The 23,470-nt window shown below is 37.8% G+C and overlaps 1 protein-coding gene across 4 annotated transcripts in view; it reads right to left on the minus strand.

Moving 5' to 3' along the window:
- Positions 1-463: 463 nt before the first annotated feature.
- Positions 464-23,470, minus strand: part of XRN1 (5'-3' exoribonuclease 1) — a 95,975-nt gene continuing 72,968 nt past the window's right edge. Inside the window, exons 33-44 of one of the 4 annotated variants that reach the window (XM_072618192.1) lie at positions 19,513-19,630; positions 17,829-17,890; positions 16,995-17,105; positions 16,720-16,839; positions 15,981-16,140; positions 10,962-11,140; positions 8,285-8,398; positions 8,090-8,192; positions 6,788-6,826; positions 6,255-6,418; positions 5,252-5,559; positions 464-1,042 (exon numbers count right to left, since the gene is read on the minus strand). In XM_072618192.1, coding sequence (XP_072474293.1) covers positions 5,257-5,559; positions 6,255-6,418; positions 6,788-6,826; positions 8,090-8,192; positions 8,285-8,398; positions 10,962-11,140; positions 15,981-16,140; positions 16,720-16,839; positions 16,995-17,105; positions 17,829-17,890; positions 19,513-19,630 — 1,473 coding nt within the window. In that variant the 3' untranslated portion in view covers positions 464-1,042; positions 5,252-5,256. Of the gene's footprint in view, positions 5,560-6,254; positions 6,419-6,787; positions 6,827-8,089; positions 8,193-8,284; positions 8,399-10,961; positions 11,141-15,980; positions 16,141-16,719; positions 16,840-16,994; positions 17,106-17,828; positions 17,891-19,512; positions 19,631-23,470 lie in introns of all 4 variants that reach the window. The other 3 variants (XM_072618193.1, XM_072618191.1, XM_072618194.1) reach the window with 3 other exon arrangements.

Genomic DNA, 23,470 nt, shown 5'->3' on the forward strand with positions numbered 1-23,470 from the left:
GAGGTAGAACCCGGAGGAATGGGTAAGTTTCAGAGAGCCAGTCTTTGGCTTGATTTAAGGAAATAACAATAATTCAAATGACTGTCAAATGCAAATGCTTCTGAAGGTAGTTGGTTCCCCCTCCCTGGTGTGTGTGCAAACACTGGATGATCATTGGATGGGGGATCGAACAATTAGTTCAGTTCAGTTTAACAAAGTGCTTTCATTCGAGGCAAAGTTGAGTGTCAGCCAAAAGGTTTTCTCAGCCTCTTCTTGAAATGCTCCAGTGACCTTATTTAGACCGAGGAAACACTAAGTGACGTGCTCAAGGTCACGTGGTGATAGGCGCTAGGCTACACTTTTCCCAACTGGTGCCTTCAGGTATGATATGGAAATGACACTAGGTTCTCAAGTTATTCCAGTGGAGAATAAGGTTAAATGTTGTAAAACTGAGACACTTAAATATGAGTGATGGAAAAAGAAATCTTTGAAAAGTTTTTAATGATATGAATCCAAACATACAATAAGAAACATCATCTAGAATGATTATCAATTGTTTAATTACAGATGTATACAGCATTTAAATCTTATGGCTGGTTCTTTTATTCCTCCAATGTATCATATACTTTAAAATACTTTTTGCAGAGTCTTTTAGACAAACTACATACGTAAATGCACAACTTAACACTAAACACAAAAATACACTCTAGATCTACTCAAATACAAGTTTAAGACACTTTGCTTGGCAGATAAACAATGACAGGTATTTAAAAAATCATAAACTACAAAATGAGCACAGAAAGGTTTTTCCTTTGGAATTCTTAATAAAATACTGCTCTGTATAAGTTGTAATGAAAAAATTCCAGTACGTACAAAATATTTATACCTATGAGGATAAAGAAATACTTCAAGATATATCTGGAAAACAACTTAATTACACCGTTTAAAACAAATAAAAAGTTGAAGTCATGGATGATGTAGCACAGATCCATTATTCATATATTAGAACATATAAAAACTAAAAGAAACAATTGGGCATCAGGTAGAAGACACTGTATGCAACCTGTGAATAAAAAGAAAAATGAACTGTAAGGTATGAAGAAGGGATGAATGAAACCCATAGCAAACTATGGTACAAGTTCTCATCGGTTTGATTCTGCATGAGAATCTGGCTTCAGATGATGAAACAGAAGCTTAATTTACTGGCCCTGGTCATTCAGGGAGGATTCAGAGCGGGAAGGGACTTTACAGATTATCTATTCCAATCCCCTCATTTGCCCAGGCAGTGACTTGTTCAGGGTCACACAGGGACTAAGTAAAAGAGCTTGGATTTGAATCTGTCTTCTGCCCCCAAATCTAGTGCTCGCTCTGCTGCCCCAGATTTGTCTCCTCCATCTTACAGCAAATGATGCTAAGCCCTGTGAGCTGGGGGTATGGTACTGCTGAAATACTCTGGTTTGGAAAGGGGCTTACTATAAAGATTTCTCTCCTGCCAATGGGAGAGTTAGCGCCCTTCACAAACTGAACTTCCGATGGCTGAATGCTTTGATACAGCCATGTACTTTATTACCTCTTCAGTTCCCATTCTAAGTGTTGGACGTAATTAAAATGGTTTACCTCCAAATTTTATCCCACTATTATTCTAAGAAACAAAAAATGATTAAAAAGCTACATATTACACAAAGATATGATCTAATTTTCAGTATTGAATCCTGTTTCCTCTACACTAAATTTTTTTTTCCTTCTTAAAGAGCAGTATTATAAAAACCTTTTTTTATTTTAGTAGCCCTACACAATGTAAACAAATTCTATCTTTTGTTATAAAACCATCTGGCTGTTCAGGGAGTCTTTGTGGGGGACCTGATAACTGTGATATGTGTATCTTGTTTCTGGGGTTCAAAGTCTCTGTCTTTAATTAGGAGAGGCACCTTCTAAATAAAAGTCGAGCTGCCAAAGTTCGATCACTAAAGAGAACAAAAATATATCAGCAGCACTAAAGATTCAAATGTTGCTCTCCAAGGCCAGTGAACTGGGACTGGTTTCTTTCTTAGTGAAATGTATTTTCATATGTACCCAGGGTCCTCCCACCTCCACCAAAAAAAAAAAAAAATAAAGGTGGAGTGGAAGTACATTTTGACTGATCAGCAATTTAAAAACACTGAGAACTACAATAGTTTTTAATGAAATGATTTTCCAAATAACCTTTAGAGACAAGGTTATTTTGAACAGGCTAGAACAGTACTGGTCAAGAAAGCAGTGCTCTCCTACATTTTATTTTGATATTCAACACTAGCTTTCTCCCCTTCATACATAGTCCTAATCAGGTATAGAAAGTTCTCAGAACCAAAATGAAAACCATCTTAACATCAAAACATCAACATTTTCACTAGCCGTCCAAAAAACAAATCAACAAAAAGCATTTCCAATCATAATTACTTGGATACCTTTTGTTTACAAGCAAGTTCCAAGATGGAACTAAGGTTTATTTATAGACGAATTAAAATCCTCAATTCATCCATCGTGAGATGCCTAAGTATGTAATGTCTGGATTATTTAATCTATAAAAATAATGATAGATTACAAGTAATTTGGAAAAACATGACAAGTATCCTTGAATGTAGAGATGAATGAATCTGTTAAATCTGGTCAACAAATTAATACATTTTGTTAACCAAGTATGTACCTAACTAGCACTTAAATAAAGAGTTAAGGGGCACTTAAGTATTTTTTCTGAAACACCTAGAGATAAACCACTTTGGGTTTAGCTCTTCTAACACCTAATACATTTTAAGAGTCTAACCACCAAGAAGAGTCTGACCCCTGTAGAAAGGGGGCAGCAAGGTAAACAGCTGTATTAGCCTCCTGGGGGACTAATTTGACCTTGCCTTGGATGAAAGGGTTAACCAGAGAATGTAAGCTCTCAGGCCCCAAATCTCGGTCCTAGGAGAAATTCTTAAGACAACACCAGGCTCATGACCATAAGTGGACACAAAGTCCCTTAACTGAACTAGATGGAGGTGGATAAGCAATCTCAGGGCCTTTAAATCTCCATTTCTAAGGCAAAGTAAGCACCATACTAGCCTCCTGAAGACAGTAGGGGAAAGATGTCCGTTTGCTTTGTGTATTTAATTCGATTTCACCTCTGCAGCCTCATACATACAAGCACTTGGAAAAGATCTTCGAGAAAATAATGAAAGCCCTACAGGAGTTCATCACTGCTGACTCATCACTAGGTGGCAACTGTCTCTCTGAATCAAATCAATCATCTGCTTGGCATAATGCCAGGGCAATTCTGCTCTTCTAAGGTGACATAAAATTTTCAGCAAGCTTCATCAGGATTGATAAAGAATTTAAGACGGTACTAAAAAAACAACCAACTCTTCTTGCAGTTTTGGAAGTTCTTTATGTCCTAAAAGAAGTCTTATCAACATTAATGAGTTAAAATGATTTGTTTGTTAAGTTGACACAGCTGCCAGAGATGAAGATCTTAATATACCACAAATGTAAGTTTTTAGTATTAACATCACTGTTTCTATTAGATTTGTTTTCTCTTGGGTTCCAAAACAGGAGTCAAACATTTCCTATTCCTAAAAAGTGCCCCCTATGTATCTGACAGTCAAGAATTACTGTTGGCTATAGAGCAGTGGCAAGGATATAGGGAGTTTGTAAAAGCACGAAAACAACATTGTGAATTACTAGACTCATTAGACACTGTTCACTGTAACCACAATATACAAAGACTTTCTGAAGAGTAAAAAATAAGGAGTTGGTATTTGAAGAACCTAGAAAATGAATACAGAAGCTGGTGAATAGCTGAAAACAGTAACATATCAATTATGACCATCTCCTTGTGCTAAAGGCACTACTGCTGTGTTAATATCACCTTATATAGCTTGCTAGAGGAGCATTGGAATTGGCAGACAGAGGAAAATATTAAATTAACAAATGAATCTTGAAATAAAATCTGCCTTAAGACCTATAGCAGAACACAAGATCAATGAAGTTGGGTGCAAGATTAAAAAGCAATAGCACATTCAACATGTGCTCCTTTTCTTTCTTTTCTTTTTTTTTTAAAATAAAGCATATGACAATGCCCACTCCTTAAAAAAAACAAATAACAAAGACTAGATTCTTATGTATACAAATTTTGTCTCAGTGACACTGAATTTTTAATAAATTTTAAAATAGTTTCATAGTCACACACCAAATATATATACACTCTCATACATGAATATAAATATAAGAAACATGCAAAGAAAATACAATGCCAGCCGGCCACTAACGCAGCTCCAAGAAAGGGTGTAAAAATGTGGAGCTGACATGAAACGTCTGCCATGGAGATGATACACAAAATAGAAGAGTGACTGATGTTTGCTTCAATAGAAGCACACACCCTGGAATTTAAAGTATATTAAAGATTTCTTTAGTCCCCTAGGCAGCACTGTGTTTGGATGAGAGGCAGGTTCATATGGTGGGAAAGCAGCAGCTGGAAAATCATACAGAAGAATTATACTGACATGATTCATGATTTGCATTATAGTCCAACAGTCTATTCATTTGTAGTAATTGAATCCTGTGGATACTTAAATTAAACTATTATTAATAATGCTGGTTCAAGAGCAACCCAAGTATTTTTTAATTACTCAAATATAATTTGCAATTGTTAAATTTCTACACCTTTAGAGAGCTCAAAGTTCTGGTTGGTATTTGAAAGCAGCTTTGGTATAAAATTTGGATAGGAAGCAAGTCTGGCAGTAGCAGCCCCATCAGGTTTGTTTTCTTGTAGGCTCAAAGGACCTACAGAGTCACAGAACACAAATCAAGATGCAGAGAAGAGCCACTCCTCTCTTCCCCGTCCATTTGATTAAACTGGTAAAAAATAAACTTCAGATCAATAAGTGCTGTGTGAGGCCCTGTTTCGGCTCTACCGCTATCCGCGGCCTCAAATCCGGATTAGAAAATGTTATTATTGCTCACACGATCTCCCAGTCGTGGTGCTAAGATGCTCCTGGAGTCCCAGGCACAGCAGAGGGAGGGAGGGAGCGGCTCATTTTTGAGCTCGCTTCTTCAGTGCCTTTCACAACACACAGTTTTGTATATATACTTTTAACAGTCTGAAAAGAGCTTAACAAGTAAAAGATCTGCGGTTTTTCAATACTACAAACTTTTTTTTTTTATAAATAGTGCATTTTTTTTTAATAGGACATATATGATCCTTACTAAAAAAAGTTTGGGGAGATTTTAAAAGAAACATTAATTTAATCCTAAATACCATATTTATTCTGATGGTTTAGAAACACCAAAGTTGACTGCCAGTTTCCTTAGTTTTCGTCTTGAAGAACCTGGTGTTGATTTACCACGAGGAGAACCGGAGCCTGAAGAGGCTACTCTGTCTTGAAAAGTAACTGTAGTTGGAGGACCTTGAGGTGACTTTAAAGATGAAGAACTCTCCTGGGAAGGGAACTGGGCACCTTGTGGAAGCCCTGGGGCCTCTGCTTGAAGAGAAGTGGCTTGAGAAAGACCACCTTGGGCTCCCTTACACTCAATGTTCCTTCTGCTTGCAGCTCTTTTCTTTGTAACCTTTAAAGAAGACACATTTCATTAATTCAGATTTTTTTTTCCTAATGAAACCACTTATATCAAGCACTCCTGCTGTAGGAATCACCTATCCTAATTTACCAAATACCCACAATTAGGTAGGTATTAGTTCTATGGAACACAAATTATTATGATTTTTAGCACCTTCTCTCAAACAGAGAGACTGAAGAGAGCCACTTGGGGCTCTGAGGGTTAAGTAACTAGTCCACAGTCATACTGGGGAAGACCTTGAACTGGATCCTCCACGTCCAGAGGCCAGCTCTCTCATTACTTGGCCATGCTAGCTTGTAAGAATGCAAATTATTATTTCATAATTCCCTCCAATTCAAAGACTAGCTCTAGAGATGATTTTAAAATCAACCTGCCACCAAACAAGGGGGACACGGCTGCTGCAGGACAGGTGCTAATTAGGGGAGTACTTGAGTCTGAGGTTCTATGTGACATAGAGGTTGAGTTGGATACTAAAAGGAGGCCTCACAAGTCGGGGTGCTCTTAGGACACTCAGGGAGGGGACTTGGCCTATGGTAGGGAGTGAGGGGGATGCTGATGCACTTTCAGCCTGAGTAAGACTGGAAGACTCAGACACACACGCACAAATGAATTAATCAACCAATACATACATACGGACACAAAATAAACCTGTACTTGAAATGGAAAGTACTTTTTTCAGACCTTACCTGAAGAGGTATGAACTGATTGTGAGGCGCAACTGGCACTGGTCCTGTGAGAGGCATGTTTGTGGGGTACGGAGCATGGTGGTGATAAGGCTTCCCAGGAATCGGCATTGGCGATCCCCATGGCACTGAGCCAAAGATGTGAGGGGACGGAGGCATTATATTAGCTGTAAAGAAAAGCACAGAAAATGTGACACTTGTGAATGGAGATTTAAGGTCAAAATTCTCAAGAATCAAGGATCTCCCCAACCCTTTTCTGGCTTTCTTTGTCTCCCTTGTGAAAAAGCCTGCATTAAATCTGCAATTAGCTGTTCCAGCTTAAGACATTCTCCTCCTGGAGCCACTCCAGTGACAGTGAACTGGCCACAGAAGTCAATTTATCATGAATAGTTTTTAAATACAAAGTATTCATTTAGCTTCATGTACTGATATAGATGTCTTTAGGGATATTTGGATTGTTATCAAAAGTAATAGAAGGGCCATTATTGTCCCTAGGGCAAAAGCCTGGGCACAAAGAGCAATCTTAAGGATCTCACCTGCCCCAAAGGCTAAGCTGCTTCCATAGTGATCCCAGCCTATAAAAAACCAAGAAAGCTCAAGTCTTGAAATCAGATCACTTTCATATTAACATGTAAATTACTTTTACCTTCCTCAAATATTAGAAATTAGATAGCTTAAAATTTGTTTGGAATACATGTTCATGAACATCTAATTAAAAAAACATTAAGAGACATTAAATAATGAGAATCTAGTCATCAGCACAGTGTCATTTACAGAAGGCATGCAACCAAGTTCACCCAAAGAGTGTTTCTGGGTAGAAAAAAAGGCTTTAAAAATACAGCTTGTTCAAGATTCCAGGAATTTGGAAATTTTAAGATTAATAGAGGAATTTTACTTAGCATTTTATTAAAACACAACTTCGTAATAAATATGATAACCTTTATGCTAAGTGCACATATTCCAATTCAATGAAAGTAGGTAGAAGTTTTTAAATGTAAACATATTGAAAATCTAGAAAACTAGTCCTTGATGCTATCTACAAATTAACTTGGCTGATGGCAGCTGTAAGTTTAAAATATATGCTATGTTACTGTGATCCAGCATGCAGGTCAACCAGCTTTACTTAATTTTCTAAATATATGGTTTTCAAGTAAAAGATGCTCCCCAGTCTTGTCAAATCTAAAGCATGTTCATAGAAAAATACAAATCTACAAAATATTATCAAAACATTCATTCAATATTTGTTTTTTTATCTTGTTATTTTAGCAGTATTTCAATTACAGCCTCAAAATTCTTTGGAAGATTTAAACAATTAATAGGGATAAAAAGTTTAGAAATATCATGCTGTAAAATATAATTATTCATTAAAGCCAGGGACAGCTATTATTTTTCATAGGTTCTTAAACTATCTTAAAGTGAAAGTTTTAGGAAGAATTTTGGGTTCCTACAAATGTCTGATTAAATTATTTAAAAGCTGAACATGCACTTTATCCATTTTATACTTTGGAAGTGAATAGTCAAATAAGTTTCTGTAAGTACACTTTGTACTTAGTATGCATATTAAAAGATCTATAAAATTTTATATAAAAATATTATCCAAAGGATATTCTACATAAAAAATAGCTTCCAGATTTGAAAAAGAAAATTAAGTGCTAAAAAATTTCAGCCTAAATGGATAGTTTCTATTTTAATGGGAAAACAGTTAATTCATAAAATCTTAAATGTCTAATTATTTTGTGTGGTAAGTATACATATGATTATCCCAAATTAGAACCTTGTAAACAGTTCCAAAAACCAAAACTCCTTTTAAAAATATTTAGAAAAATTTCATATTTTACCAGTAGGTTGGGCAAATACTGGAGGAATGGCTCCGGTGGGTACAGCATGTGGATAATTTGGAAACATTGGTGGAGGCAAAGGAAAATTCATTCCTACAGTGCTCTATGAAAATATAAAAAAGATTATAAGAAAATGTAACTATGTTGTAAACAAAGTAATAAAAAATTAAAATAATAGCAAAGAATTAATATTACCAGGTGTTGTAAAGCAAAAAAAGCAGCTTTCTCCTTGGCTTCAGTTTCAGATGGGCATTGTGGTCCATGGATCAGTAAGCCATTAGATAATTTTACTTGACAAATTGTCATTGTCTATGAAACATAAAATATATACCCATAAGACTACGTCAGCAACTAACAATAATAGAGGGACTCCTCTAAATGAAGAAATTTCCTGCAAATTATATATTTTTGGAAGTAGAAGTTAAAAAGTCAATGGTAAACAGCGATGGTTTCCATAAACAGTTGGACAAAAGATATTTAGTAGCAAGTCTAGCAAAAATTTTGGAACTATTCTCTCAATAACAAAATCAAACAAGGAGATGGATGTTCGGATAAAGGACAGAATAAGAACATGAAGGATTTCAGTGGTCATCTAATACAATGCACTCATCTTCCATATGAGGATGGAGACTCAGAGAGGGCAAGTGACTTGTCCAGAGTCATGAAGGAAGTTATTTATAGAGCCAGGATTTGAGCTTAAGTTAGTCCATCACTCTAACGTTCAAGCCCTTTCTACGGCTCTACATTGCCTGTCCTTGCACAGGGAAGCCCTTTGGAAGGAATCATCAAAAATTGTCCAGCTGCCTATGTAGAGCAGCCTGGAAACACTTGAGCAGAATGCACTGTAACCAAAATTGATAAAGGTGTCAAAGAAACACATTTTAATTTACCAATATAATTTTCCCTTACTGTTGACTAGGCTTTTGCTCTACTGATTTTGGGCATGAACTGGAGACCAAGATATATTATGCTGACATTTAAAATCCTATTGATATTTTCCATAGAATGGAGTTCAATAATTCAGTTAGGAAGAGAAAACCAGCCCTCTGGTTGCTAGGATGCGTTGCCTCCAATATGTTGGTAACAATCTAAACAGTTCAAGGTTGCTCAAAATTCCCTTCTCATCCATGAAAGTTTCCTTGATTAACTCTACCATCTCAAATTCTCATTCACTCAGTGTCCTTCAGCATTCACTATGTATGATCAATTTTAGAAAGCAATGAATGTAATCTGAGATTTGTATTTAATGAGATGTGATGGTTCTTTTGTTTGAATATAAGATGTGGTACTCTGGGAATATAAAAAGGTTAAAACACTTGGGATAGCTGGAATAAAGCAAAAATAAAGAATAAGGTCTACTATCCTTTTTGGAATGACAAAATAAGCTTGTGGTCTTCTTTTCCACTGGCATTTTAGTACTCATATACAAATTCTTAAAAGCAGTGTAGTAGTCTAGTTTGATAGGGGATAACACCAGTGATGCTTTCGTGTGTGTGTGTGTGTGTGTGTGTGACGCCAACATTTAAGTAGCAGAAACAATGAGAATAAACAAATTATACAATTTATAAAATGCAGCTGTGAGGGGTGCTTACTTTCACATCTGACTTTTGGCACTTACATTTTGAACATTTAGCTGTTTTAAAAAATGATGATGAAGTGAAGAGGAACATACATTTGTACTATTTGTGCTAGAAATCCTGGGACAGAATTCAAGATGGGATTAAATAAGGACTAAAAAGGAAGCAGGCCTAGCTAATAATGACAGGCAAGATTATTCTGTCTGCAGAATCTGTCAGGACACCATTACTGAAATTTCTCTTCACAGTATGTTTTAGGCCTTGAACAAGAAACATGATTTCTTTATAATTACCCCTTGTGCAAAAACTGGGTCTGCTGATGTAGAAAATAAACAAAGTAGGAAGCTTTTAACCTACTATTTAGGCAAAAGAATAGCCCGCAATGCAGTGAATAAGAAACCTCATAAGAAGTGGAGGAAATGTTCTACAAAGCCAGGCAGGAACACAGAGAAGGGATCATAGATGTCAGGTCAAAAGAACGAAGACCCGACCAAGAACAAAGCACGTGGGCAAATACCTGCCATGAGAAAGCAGGAACATCCCCTTGTGATACAATCCCTGGATTCCCCTTTTTAAAAGCCATGTGCTCTGATCTTTACTCTCTTGGGTGCATGTGCACATGAGGGTAAATAGAGATGAGATTTACTAATAAGACCTTGGTGCTCAGGATTAAATATTTTTCAATCTTCTTATAGTCTAAGGGGAAGGAAGGAAGATGTAACTTGAGGGATAAAGGAAATACTATAAACCTTTATCCAACACAGCCAAACCTCAGTAAGTCGAGGTAAAACGGAAGGGATGTTGAAGGGCCAAGAATGGTGCCTGCAGATGCAATTCACTGAAGGGTCATTTTTAGGCTTTGGCCTGGTGGGAACCTCATTAAGATCACAAAGTATCTTGGGGAGGAATATCTATCCTGCCCTATGTAGAGTGAATTCAAAGTACCCAGCTCTCAAGAAATTATGTTATTATTCAAGCAGGGAAAAAAATGTTGAGTGCTCTAGGTACTATCCTTACTAAATCCAACAAATGGTTCAGGTCCATCATGTAATACTCCCATTTCAACTTTGACTTTTAGTTTCAAGGCACAAAGTATTTCTCTTACTTAAAGACTGAAGATTTAAAAAATCATATTTCTGGAAATGGTAGCAAAGGCCCAACAATATCTATGTTTTTACTACGTCTGGCTGCTGCTCATAAACTCCCTCTTTGAGTCTCATGTTATTTTCTCTAGAAAAGCTTTGTTCCCCTCTAAAATTCCATTAAGCTGTGATAATGATAAAGTAATACTTTACCTGTGGTGTTCTGAGAAAGGTGAAATCTGGTTGTGGCATTCCAACAAGAGAACAAAGTCGAGAAAGCTCTGATACTGGTGTGGACAAAGGAGGCTGCTGGCTGAGGACAGGTCGGCCTAAATTGTCTATTGCTTGAGCGCTATGGCAGTCTGGATTATGAGGCTTATTCATACAAGCAGCTACCAAAAGAAATAAAAATTTACATTTAATAAGACGACACACAAAACACGCAGTGAGACCTGCTCGATTAAGGCTTATATTGCTACGCGAGGGTTTTTGATCAGGGAAGAGTTAATGGTTACAAGACAAAAAACAAAACAACTCACTCTAAATGAAGCATAAGACTTCCATCCAGCCGGCAGGATGCCTGGAACATCAAAGTAGCTGATAAATGTTTATTGATTGCCTGGTTCAACATCACCTCCAAATACTTGCTTTGGAAATGAAGAACTGCTATATAAAAATGTGTAATTTTTGGCAGCAATTCCTTGCTGTAGGAACAGTCTCTGTACCAAGTATCAAAGCATATAGCAACCCATTTGATTTAAATGAATCTTAGGGAGTTGCTTTATGCACAGAATTAAGTGGCAGGGCAGGATGACACATGTAGAATGTGTTAGACTTGTTTGTTAATGACCAATTCCTTCCTGAATTTACCCTTCTTTCTTTTCCTTCTTCCTGTTTCTATTTCCCTGTTGACTTGAAGGTATTTCTACACTAAACTGTGTGTTTCTGCCCTCTTTTTTACCAACTTAAATGAAAGTGAAGGTGAAAGTTGATGAATGATCCTCCTGTTTTCCCCATATTTGCACGAAGTTCAACTTACATAACCCACTCATGTGTCTTAATAAGTTGTCCCATCTTTTCTCCCACTTTTATAAAAATGAACATTTGGAAGACTTTTACACACTGATGAAGAATGAAATGAGCAGTACCAGGAGGACAATTTATACAATAGCAACACAGTAATTACCGAAACCTGTAACAAACGTGAGGATTGACAAGAACAAGGACCATTCACAACCGAGGAGGACTGATGATGAAACATTATGGAAAGGTGACAGACTTAAGTGTATAATGAGACATATTGTAAATATGTATATGTTTACACACACACACTGAGGAAATTTTTTTTGCTTGTCTACGCACACTGTTATAAGAGGTTGTTTTTCTTTCTTTTTTCAATAGGGTGAAGGACAGAAAGGAAAAAACAAATTATTAATTTAGAAAAGTAGATAGGTGGGAAGGGGCTATAGATGTTAAACACTGAAGCATTTTTACATGAGATCACTGCATTATTTAATTATTTTTCATTTTCTTACAAGAGATCTCTCACAAAGTAGAAACAACAGGTAAATGTCATGTAAAAACAAAACAAAAGAGTGTTAGAAATAAGATTTGAACTTGGGTCTTTCATAAAAAAGTATTTATTAGAAGCTTGCCATGGACATAACACTGTGGTAACTGTTGGGAATACAAGTACTAAAGTGAAGGCACTTCCTGCTCTCAAAGAGCTCACATATTGGGGGGGGGGGGGGGGGAGAGTTGGCGGCTGGGGAATGATATTTTGGTTTGCTAAAATTGCAGAGGTGATGGATGAGTGGAGTCCCTGGGGACTAGAGTGATCCACTCTTTTTTAGGAATAATGACAGAGAGGATCTAATGGTTGCTTCTGAAAAGTAGGGTGGGCTGGGATACTAGTTCACTCCCAGGGGGAGCTCTAGGCATGAAAGACTGAAGTTCTCCAAGATCTGTGTTTCTGGGGGCCAGGTGGCCAGGGAGTGAAAATGTCAAGGCTGATAGGGTTCAGCTGTTTTCTGGTCACTGGATAAGGATATCTGCCAATTAGAATATACCAACAGTAAAATTCAATGGTTTACAAACTCCAAGCTGTTTCTATTATTGTAGGTTAATTTTTCTCTCTCAAAACAGATGACTAGTTACTGATTTGGAAGTTCTTCCAATGATTCAGATTGCAACCCACACCTGCCAGCTCCTCCTGTGTGCCACAGGGCTCCTGGCTAGGTGCTTGTGGAGCCTGCTTGCTGTGCACCTGCCAGTGTTTGACTTTGGTACATGACCAGTCCATTTCCTCTATCATGTTTCCTTGATGCCATCTTTAAACTTTTGTTTTTCTTAGTTCCTCATGTTACATGTTGTAGTTTACTCACCCCTATCATGTGCCTTTCCATTGTCAAAGGTGTGACATTAATTTTAAATTCTTCAGAGGTTTTTGGATTCAACATCTACTGATGTATAGTAGCACTACTAGAATGTTGGTGTTAAGAAGGACTTTGTTTCTGGGGAAAGCTTGGGGGCTTTAAAGGAACTTGGCAATCTCCTGAAGGGTAATCCAGTCTGCTCCCTTCCTCTTGTTCAGCTCTGGGTCCATCTCACCGTCCATTGGCATTATCTCTGTTAGATATATCTAATGATAGGAGGCTATCCATCCAAATGCACATCTGAAAGTGTAAGCAAGGTGGATTTTTGTTATTATTTCTTGGAGTCCAGTTTCCAGGATCTGTGGCCATAACAATCTCTTGTTCCAGGTATTTTATACCACTGTACTCAGGTGCTGAGTGCCTGCTACGCACGTGAGCTCTCATGCCTCTCTACACTGAGCCAATCAGGTGTTGAGTAAAACTGTATATAGAGAGAGCTTTCAAGGAAACGAATGTTGAGCACTGAGATGAGCAGCAGTGGTGGTGGCAGCGGCAGCAGCAGCAGGAACTCACCAAGCAGAGAGGAGACCTCTGAGAGTGGAGAGGAGACTTCTCATAGATCAAGAGTGACCCTATGCTAGCAGCCTCCCTGCAGGCAGGATCTGTGCAGATTAAAGGAAAGTATGGGGTCTAATGAGACTGGGAGAGTTGTCTGTTGTTTCCTAGTTGTTGCATTATCTTTCCTGCAGCTAAAGCTCCTATAGATAACAAAGGAGAGAGGGGAGAGTTGCTTTTGGCCGAAGGAAGAGCTTGAATGGAGGAACTCTGCCCCAAAGTGTGCCTGAGGGGTGGGGGCCCTGGAAGCCCCTCAGGACTTGGATGCCTTAGCTCATTCAAGCATGCGTGCAGTGTGGAAAGGACACACCCTTAAGAAGATTTTTAGGATTTGGAGGGGTTGTAACCTACTGTGACCTAGGGGTGGAGTGTGTTGGGTTCTCTGCTACCCCTGGAGATGTACTGTATTAAGGAAGACCCTGGCCTGGGATCCCCTGATTGTATAAACAAGTATTTTGGGATGTACTGAATAACATGTTTTGTTTAAGGCCATGTGGCCACCCTGGCAATAAGTAGTTATGAATTGTGAATGCTTTAGTTTCTTGAATAAGATTTACTTTTGAACAGAGTGTGATTTCAACCCTTAAAATATATGTGTGCGTGTGCATGTGTGTGTGTGTGTTCTGGAATTTGATGCAATTAGCACAATGTCATCCACAAAAAGTGGTACTTGGGAGCTTACCCTGTTCTCAGAAAAATCCTCTTACACTTAGATTCTGAGCTATATTCCTGTCATGGGGGGGAACACTTTGACATGCATATACATGTGCTTGCTTAAGGCCTTCCTTAGTGTTCATGGTTAGAGGGTCATTCGACATAGGTATTTCCGCTTCAAGGAATCCTAAAGGATTGCAACGTACAGAAGATCTTATTGAAAAATGAGACTGTAAGGTGTTTTCTTGTACTGAATCAAATAGTTTATCATAAAAAAAATCACTAAGTACAACAGAATCTCTCATTCTCTGCATCTTTTAGTCAATTATTAAAAGATGATGATGTAGTCCATTGTTGAAATCTTATGAAAATCTGCTTGTTTTCTGCGAATATTTTCTGTTGTAAAGGTTGTACCTGAAGTCCTTTAGCATGACAGAACCTGCTACATTTTACACTCTTTAGAGAACCCAAGGTCACCTTCATACCATGAGGAGGAATTTGAGTGTGACTTTACAGAGGATAATAATTTTGAAAATTTTCAGTACATGTGTCCGGTAAACAACAAACGTATCTTGAGTGCCTGAAGGCTATTCAACTTTGTTCCAGGGACATCCGCATGATGCACTTGGTTCTAAGCAGATCTATGGCTTAGTCACAGCTTTTATGAAAAAGTTTAAAAAATTTTATATTGAATATAGTTGTTGTTTTACATGCCAAAAACACTTTTTCAAACATATATTAGAAAATAATTCATTTGTTTCTGACATTGGGAACACTTTCATTCTACCCAGAAATGTGTTTTCCCCTCATTCTTTATGACTTTTCAGTGGTTCACACCACCATGTAAAGCAAATAAATGCTCTCAGAACCATCCCCACGTTATAAGATGAGATACATCAAATCAGTTTGGCAATTAAAAATACAATGGAATTTCCTTTATCATACAGGTCTTAGGGAATAAAAACAGTATCTTCTGGGATGTCATTAATTGGTTCTAGGAAAATCAATCACTAATAATGTTATGAAGGCAGGGAGGGCTGTGTCTTGGGAAGTTGATTGAATGCTAAGCAAAATTTTGAAACCTGAGTTTTGCTATGATGCATTAATGATACAACTAACTACAAAACAATATCATTAAGTAATGCAACTGCACCCAGATTCAGTTAATAACAAACTGTGTTATAATTTCAGTCTTTGTAAAACATATCAGAATAGTGAATTCCTAATAACTGGATTACACATATTTCTACCCGAGGTCTTTTTAAGGTTAAATGTAATTGGAAAAAGAAATCTGTGGTTTTAGTAGGAATCAAATATTTCAGAAGAAGCGATTTTAAACCAAGGATAACAGAATTAATGACATTCTTTAGGTTTAATATCTGTGGATATGAAGTGTGTATATGACTGTCTACTGGTACATATTTATTACATACTATAACCAATAACATATACCAAAAGCATATTAAGTAAACAATATATTATAAATTCTATAGTCTGATCTTAGGACAATTATACATGATTAAAAAAAATGACTGGACTTTTATAATTATTTTAGGTGATTAGTACAGGAACTATACATTCTACATACCTAACTTCTTGGTTTGCCTAGGCTGTGAAGAAGATCCAAAGACCTCTTTCCTATTAGAAGAGGCATAAGTTTCATTAACTAACTGTTTTACTTCATTCTTGTGGTCCGCAGGGTCAGAGCCATCAATTTTCAGAATTTCTTTAAGCATCTGTGTTCCCTTCTTTAAGAAAATACAACAAAAATTAGTATTATCCTATTTTTGAGAATTACATTATTTTTCTTTTAATGAGAACATTTCATGGTGAAAAACAGTTATGCTCCTTTCCAATCCCTGATTGGAAATGGGCAGCAGCAATGGAAAGATAGGTATGGTGCCAAGGTAGAAAGGGGTAGTTTCAGTTCCTTGGCATAGCTTTGTTTTGCCCAAAACGCCACACTTAACGAGTAGAACATAAGTGTGTATGACATAGAGGGCATTGTCTAACAAGAAGTTAGATGTTCCCTTTTTATAAGAAAAGCAAACCTTTATTTGCATGCCAACAGGTTTGGTTTGGTTTTTTGCTCTAGAACTGGGACTTCATTAGGATAGTGTACTTTCAGGGAGGAAACTTCTTTGATCAAAGCGCATCGATGACTGTCCTGTCACATTTCACCTCAAACAGTGACCTAGGGCACTGATAAAAGACTTAAGTCATCAGCTAGTATTGGAGCAGAGGCTTGGTTTGAACCCAGATTAGAAATTAGCAACACTAGAGAAATGGCAGAAAAATAAAAAGGAAACATTTTTAAGAAAACTAACCATAGCAAATGACTGTGGTGACAAATGTTCTTCACTTGTTGTTGGCTCCTCACCGTACTGTACTTCATTCTCCTTGGAGATTTTCAAGGACATTAAGAAATTTTCAATTCCAGCGTCAGTCTAAGAGAACAAATATGATTTTAACATGCAGACAAAAACTACAGTAATCTATAAGAGTCTACCAGTTAATATTCAATTACAGGCATTTATTTTTATCCAGTCATAATCTCAGTACTTATGATTTTGAGGAAAGAAATCAGAAATCTTTCTCTTACCTTCCCAACTGTATTTGGATCCTCAGGTATAGCCTTTTGTACTTCTGAAGCACTGGGACTTTCATTTCTCTTCAAAAGTTTAACATTACATTTGGGGGTTCCTCCAAAAGTCTGTAGAAGAGCAAATATAAACCTGACCTATTGACCTCTTTCTTCCAAGAAAATCTAAGTACAGCTTTAAAGGACTGTCCATGTTAGTGAGTTAGGCTTGACTTATAGGGCATGTTTCCTCCTGGCACTGTTCCATCTGGCCACACCCACACATACCCCCCCCCCCCCTTAAAATGTAAATTTCCTTTAAGGGATTATTTCATTCATGACACTAATATCCCCAGTACTTAGCACAATGCCCAATACAGAGCAGACTCTTAATAAGTATTTATTGATTTGAAAACAGGAGAATAAATAAGTATAAAAAGATTCTAAGTTCAAAACTTGTCTATATTTACCTCTAAATCTTCACCCTGCTATAGCCCTCTCCCCTCTCTGACTGGTGACCTAAATCCCCAGGGAACCTCCAGATGATGCCTTCCTCCTTCAGAGTGCCTCCATTCTAGTATATATCTATTCTGTATGTTTCCCTTAGAATGTATGCTCCTGGAGGCCAGGAGTTTACTTTGTCTTTCTTTGCATCCCTTGCCCTTAGCACAGTGCTTGGCACATAGATGAGAGCTTAATAATAAATATCTGGACTGACGGACAACTTCTCAGTCTTCTGCAGGGCCTTGGATATGAAAATAAAAAAAGGCTACAGAACTCAAAAGCCAAGAGGATTTATGCAGAAAGTTGATTAGCTATTAGCGTATAAAAAACAAAAACCAAAGTTTAATTTACCTGTTTATTTGCTGTCTTTTGTGACTGACATTCATTCTTGGAAATTTTGCAAATTTCTTTGTCTAGAAATAGAAACCGATGTTTGATTAAATGATAGAAAAAGAAGCCTCAGCCTTGTTCATCTGGGAAAAACACCTTAGAGCTGGATGGGGATGGAGATGAAGCTGGCTGAGCTAGAAAGCAATGTAAGCTGTAGATAAAACATGTGCTGGCGAGGAGAAAAGAAGTTGCAGAAGGGTCAGGGAAAGCAGGAAGGACCGAAGGAAGGCATGCAGCACGCAATCACAGGACCACAAGGGTCAGCCCAGCAGAATGCCCAGGGGAGGAGAGTCTCAGTCCACAAAGAGGCTCAAGTCTAGAGAAAGGCACAACTTAGGAAACCAAGAGAAAAAAAAAGCCAGAGGAGCAATGACCAGTGGAAGATGGTAAGAGTAAGGATCCCATCATACACTGGTATGGTCCTTGCTCATTTTCAAACATGTTGGGCAACTGTCGATGTCTCCCTGGATGCACAGCAGCCTTGGGGGCAGCTGGTACAGACTTTCCTACAGAGGAGGAAACGGAGCCTACAAGATGAGAGGGAACTTGCCAAGGGTCATAAGATCAAGTGGGGTAGAACATTGGGGACCCTAATTAGTAGTATCCCAGACCAAAAACCAGAATTATTTTATTTATATTAAAAACATAATTAACAAGAGAACATAAAGAATGCCTTTTCAGTCAAATGTAAAATCCTTTTAGAGTGCTCTTTCACCCCTCGCTGCTCTCATTATCAAGGGTGTGTGTGTGTGTGTGTGTGTGTGTGTGTGTGTGTGTGTGTGTGTGTGTGTGTGTGTGTGTGTGTGTGTGTGTGTGTGTGTGTGTGTGTGTCTGTCTGTCTGTCTGTCTGTCTGTCTGTGTCTGTGTCTCTGTGTGTGTGTGTGTGTGTGTGTGTGTGTGTGTGTGTTATGCCAGGGTCTGTGTCTTCATCTAAATGTTACACTGAGTGCCTTGTGCATAGTGCTCAGTTAGTGAAGAGTCTGTCAGCTGCTTTTAGAAAACTTAAAATGACCCCTTTTTCATGAACCCATACACAAACAGGTGAAAAACGATACAGTTATTGGTACAGAGAATCACCTAATTCTTACTCTCTGGCAGTGAAGTGGCACAGTAGATACAGCACTGAGCCTGGAGTCAGGAAGACCTCAGTTCAAGTCTGGCCTTCAACACTTACTATGACCCTGGGAAACTTAATTTCTGTTGCCTCAGTTTCCTCATCTGTGGTGAGGATAAAGTGAGATATTTGTAAAGTGCTCTGCAAATCTTAAAGCAGTATGTCAATACTAGCTATTATTTGTATTAAAAACAGATAAAATGAACGCCTATTCATTTTTCTAGAAATATCAAAATGGAAACTTAAAAAAAATACATTTCTAAAGTAACAGATTTTTAAGATATTCTATAACATGAAATGTTTGGGAGCACTTTCATAAAAGAAAAGGTGTAAAAAAGGTGAGCCATTATTACTGTCTGAGAATTAATCAAGTATTACTATCAGGAACAAAAAGGGTACAGAGATTAGCAGTCATCTGCCACATTCTGAAACAATTGACATGCCTGAACTTTCACAAGAACAGCACTGAGAGCTTGGAAATAAAACAGTGCTTAAAGAAGGAAGCATACTACAGCTCTTAACTGGACTTACATTTTCTGTACTGGTCACATTTTCTTTGCTGACTCTTAACGCTGATGTCACTGAAGCCAGGTTTAGGTGACTGAGTGGTGGGAGCTGCTCTGTTTATTTCTTGAGGTAGAACCAAACCCTGAAAGTTGAAATTCCCATAAATTAGCTAACAAGATACTTTAATAACAATACCACCATTTAACTTAACTATAAATCAGATAACTTAAGAGTTTTAAAATGCTCAACTGAGACTTCCTCTTAACAAGGAAAAAGGATTAAATGAAACTGACAAAAATGACTGTGTCAGACAGGGTCTAAAATATTTTACATCCAACGTTAACCACATTTCTTTATGGAGAGAAGGAACTTGTGTTTCATCATTAGGTTTCAAGGATTGAGACTGGTCAAGAAAAATTACCCTTTACGTTACTGTCATCACTGTTCTGGCTCAGCTTACTTTACTCTTGTGTCAATTCACATAAAAGTTTTTCAATGTTTCTGAATTTTTTTTTTTGATTCTTATAGAAGATGCAAAAAACAAACTCCTTCCCTCCCCCAACCAAGCCACCAGCACCTTCCTCCCAAGGCTGTTTTACACATATTTAGATTGCTTCTGCAGCTACGATCGAAGCTCCTAGAGTGTGGAGAGTGCTTCATCTTTGTCTCTGGATTCCCAGGACCTAGGACAGTAACTGGAGCACAGCAGGAGCAGAATAAATGCTTGCTGATTGTGTACTTAATTTTTCCCAATCATAGATCAGAAATAGGCACCTTATTGTGGAAAATTTTTTTCTATTGGGATATATGCCCAATAGTGGGATTACTCAATTAAAGGGTACGAACAGCTCAATTACTTTCCTTAATTCCAAATTTTTTTTTCCAGAATTAGACCAACTGGATAGATCCATAGCTTCAACCGTAGCTATGATATATCAGTGTGTCCATCTTCCCACGGCTCCTCCACAGATCTATCCCCAAGGGCTATCCCTGCAATTCCCAGGGCAGAATCCTAGGTCCCTACTTATACCTCTGAGATGATTATCTCAGGTTCAAGGTACTTTTTGAATCACAAATTCCCACTGATGTACCCTTTCCATAGCCACTCAGAGGATAAAATTATTAAATTATAAGGGCACTTAATGAAATAGAATAGCAAGAAGATTTACAATGGAACATTCTCTCCTTACTCTCCACCTCCCCCCAAGAAAAATAAAAATACAAAAGTAAAACTCAGGAAGCACTTTCCCACAAACATACATATCACCAAGAGTAACAAGTAGACAGAGAGTGTGCATGTTAAGATCAGCTGATTTAAACATAGCACTTCTGGTGGTAAAGGGAGTGCTATTCCTTTTGTAGGTTTTGTTCTGTTTTTGTTGCCATTTCTTGTACTTTTCTGAGATTCTAATTATAGCTACTATGATGTTTTACTTTTCAGGAGTTTTATTCTAAGACTCTCTTACCTCATAGTATCTCTTCATTGTATTATGAATCTTCTTGGCCATTTCCTCAATCTCTTGGCTTTTTTTGAGGGGCTTAACTCCTAAACTTGTCTTGGAATCAAGGACTTTGAGAGTAGGAAGGAACTTTAGCACCCATTTCGTCCAACCCAAGTATTAAAGGAATCCCCATTACATCATACTGTTTAGTGATGAATGACTGACCAAAACCACCTACTAAAGTATGGAATGGTTATTTATGATCAATCATTTATCTTTTAAAAAAACAATAAAACTCATCTTTCTGTCCTGTCCTATTATACTTGCTCAAGTACTCAGCTGTATATCACTGCAACTACTCAAGAAAAAATCTATTTCCCTAAACTTTCCTTCAAGATCTCCTTATTGCTCTAAAGCAGACTGTTCTGTGAAGTTTGGATTCAGTAAAAGGGCAGCACTTAAGGATCTAGAGGACCACATGTGGTCTCAAGGCTGCGCATTCCTCACCCTTGCTCTAGAGCATTAAGAGTTTACAAAGGCAAAGCAAAGGTTTTTTATACATAGATGGATTCACCAGTCTGTATAAATACATTTGCTAAGATACACAATACTGAACATAAGGCAATAGAAATGTATGTTTATAAATTAAGGAATACTGCTGTACTACTTATATTAAATGCTAAAAGTCATAACAATTTCAAGTAAGTGATGCTGAAATAATTAAGGCTGAAGCTGGATTAAAAAAGTTATTTTTTCTTTTCTGTTCAAGAAACATGTCTTAACAATTCCACAACTAGGTCTGTATCCTAAAGAGATAAAAAAAAAACAACAACAAAAAGAAAAAGGACCTGTAAGTACAAAAATATTTATACCACCCCTTTCAATGGTAGTAAAGAATTGGAAACTGAAGGGATGCCCATCAATTGGGGAACTGCTAAACAAGCTGGGGTATATGATTGTAATGGAATATTATTGTGCTATAAGAAGTGACAACCTGGGGGGTAGAGCCAAGATGGCAGAGTAGAAGGATGCACCTCTAGAAACTCTTCTCCCACAGCCCACAAAATACCTGTAAAAAATGACTCTAAACAAATTCTAGAGCAGCAGAAGCCACAAAATGATAGACTGAAAGAGATTTTCAGCTCAAGGTAGCCTGGAAGGCTGACAGAAAAGGTCTATCATACCAGGCACAGAGAGGAGCATAGCCCAGCCTTGGCCTTGTAACAGCAAGGACAGGACTGGAGCAGGCTGCAAGGCCCCACCAGCAGCAGCTGCAGGTCCCCGATTCCTCAACCCACAAATGCCAAAGGCAGCTTCAAAGGTCAGTGAGAAAGCTCTTTCACCTGGGTTAGAATGGAATGCAGAGGTCTAGCGCTGGCTCCAGGCAGCAGTAGCTTCCATTGTTGGAGCCCTGGCCTAGAGACCCTGGAGAATTTAGCAGCTGATCTGGATCTCAGCCCTGAGTGGTGGCCCTGGGGTAAGGAGGAGAGCTGGCAGTGGAGCTGGAGGAGGCTTTGGAGAGGGAATTCTACTCGCAGAAAAGAGTCCTTGTAGTTGCTCCCAGACCAGAGCGCAGGCCAGGAGAGGAATAAACTCCTCCATGATGGTGCCACCTTGGAGGAACTGAGAACTTACAAGTCCCCAGAGTATACCCTCCTCTTGACAAAGAACTCAAAAGTCAAGTAACTGGCTGGGAAAATGCCCAAAAAAGAGAAAAAAAAAATAAGACTGTAGAAGATTACTTTCTTGGTAAACGGGTATCTTCTCCCATCCTTTTGGATGAGGAAGAACAATGTTTACCATCAGGGGAAGACATAAAAGTCAAGGCTTCTGCATCTAAAACCTCCAAAATAAATATGTGATGGTCCCAGGCCATGGAAGAGCTCAAAAAGGGTTTTGAAAATCAAGTAAGAGAGGTGGAGGAAAAACTGGGAAGAGAAATGAGAGCGATGCAAGAAAATCACGAAAAGCAAGTCAACAGCTTGCTACAGGAGATCCAAAAAAATGCTGAAGAAATTAACACCTTTAAAAATAGACTAACTCAAATGGCAAAAGAGGCCCAAAAAAGCCAATAAGGAGAAGAATGCTTTAAAAAGCAGAATTAGTCAGATGGAAAAGGAGGTTCAAAAGCTCACTGAAGAAAATTTTTTAAAAATGAGAATTGAGCAGAGGGAAGCTAATGACTTTATGAGAAACCAAGATATTACAAAACAAAACTAAAAGAATAAAAAAAATAGAAGACAATGTGAAATATCTAACTGGAAAAACAACTGACCTGGAAAATAGATCCAGGAGACCCAATTTAAGAATTATGGGACTACCTGAAAGCCAGGATCAAAAAAAGAGCCTAGACATCATCTTTCACGAAATTATCAAGGAAAACTGCCCGGATATTCTGGAACCAGACGGTAAAATAAATATTGAAAGAATTCATCGATCACCTCCTGAAAGAGATCTGAAAAGAAAAACTCCTAGGAATATTGTAGCCAAATTCCAGAGTTCTAAGGAGAAAATATTGCAAGCAGCCAGAAAGAAACGAT

The sequence above is a fragment of the Notamacropus eugenii genome, chromosome 6 (assembly GCF_028372415.1).
Source record: "Notamacropus eugenii isolate mMacEug1 chromosome 6, mMacEug1.pri_v2, whole genome shotgun sequence".
NCBI lineage: Eukaryota > Metazoa > Chordata > Mammalia > Diprotodontia > Macropodidae > Notamacropus > Notamacropus eugenii.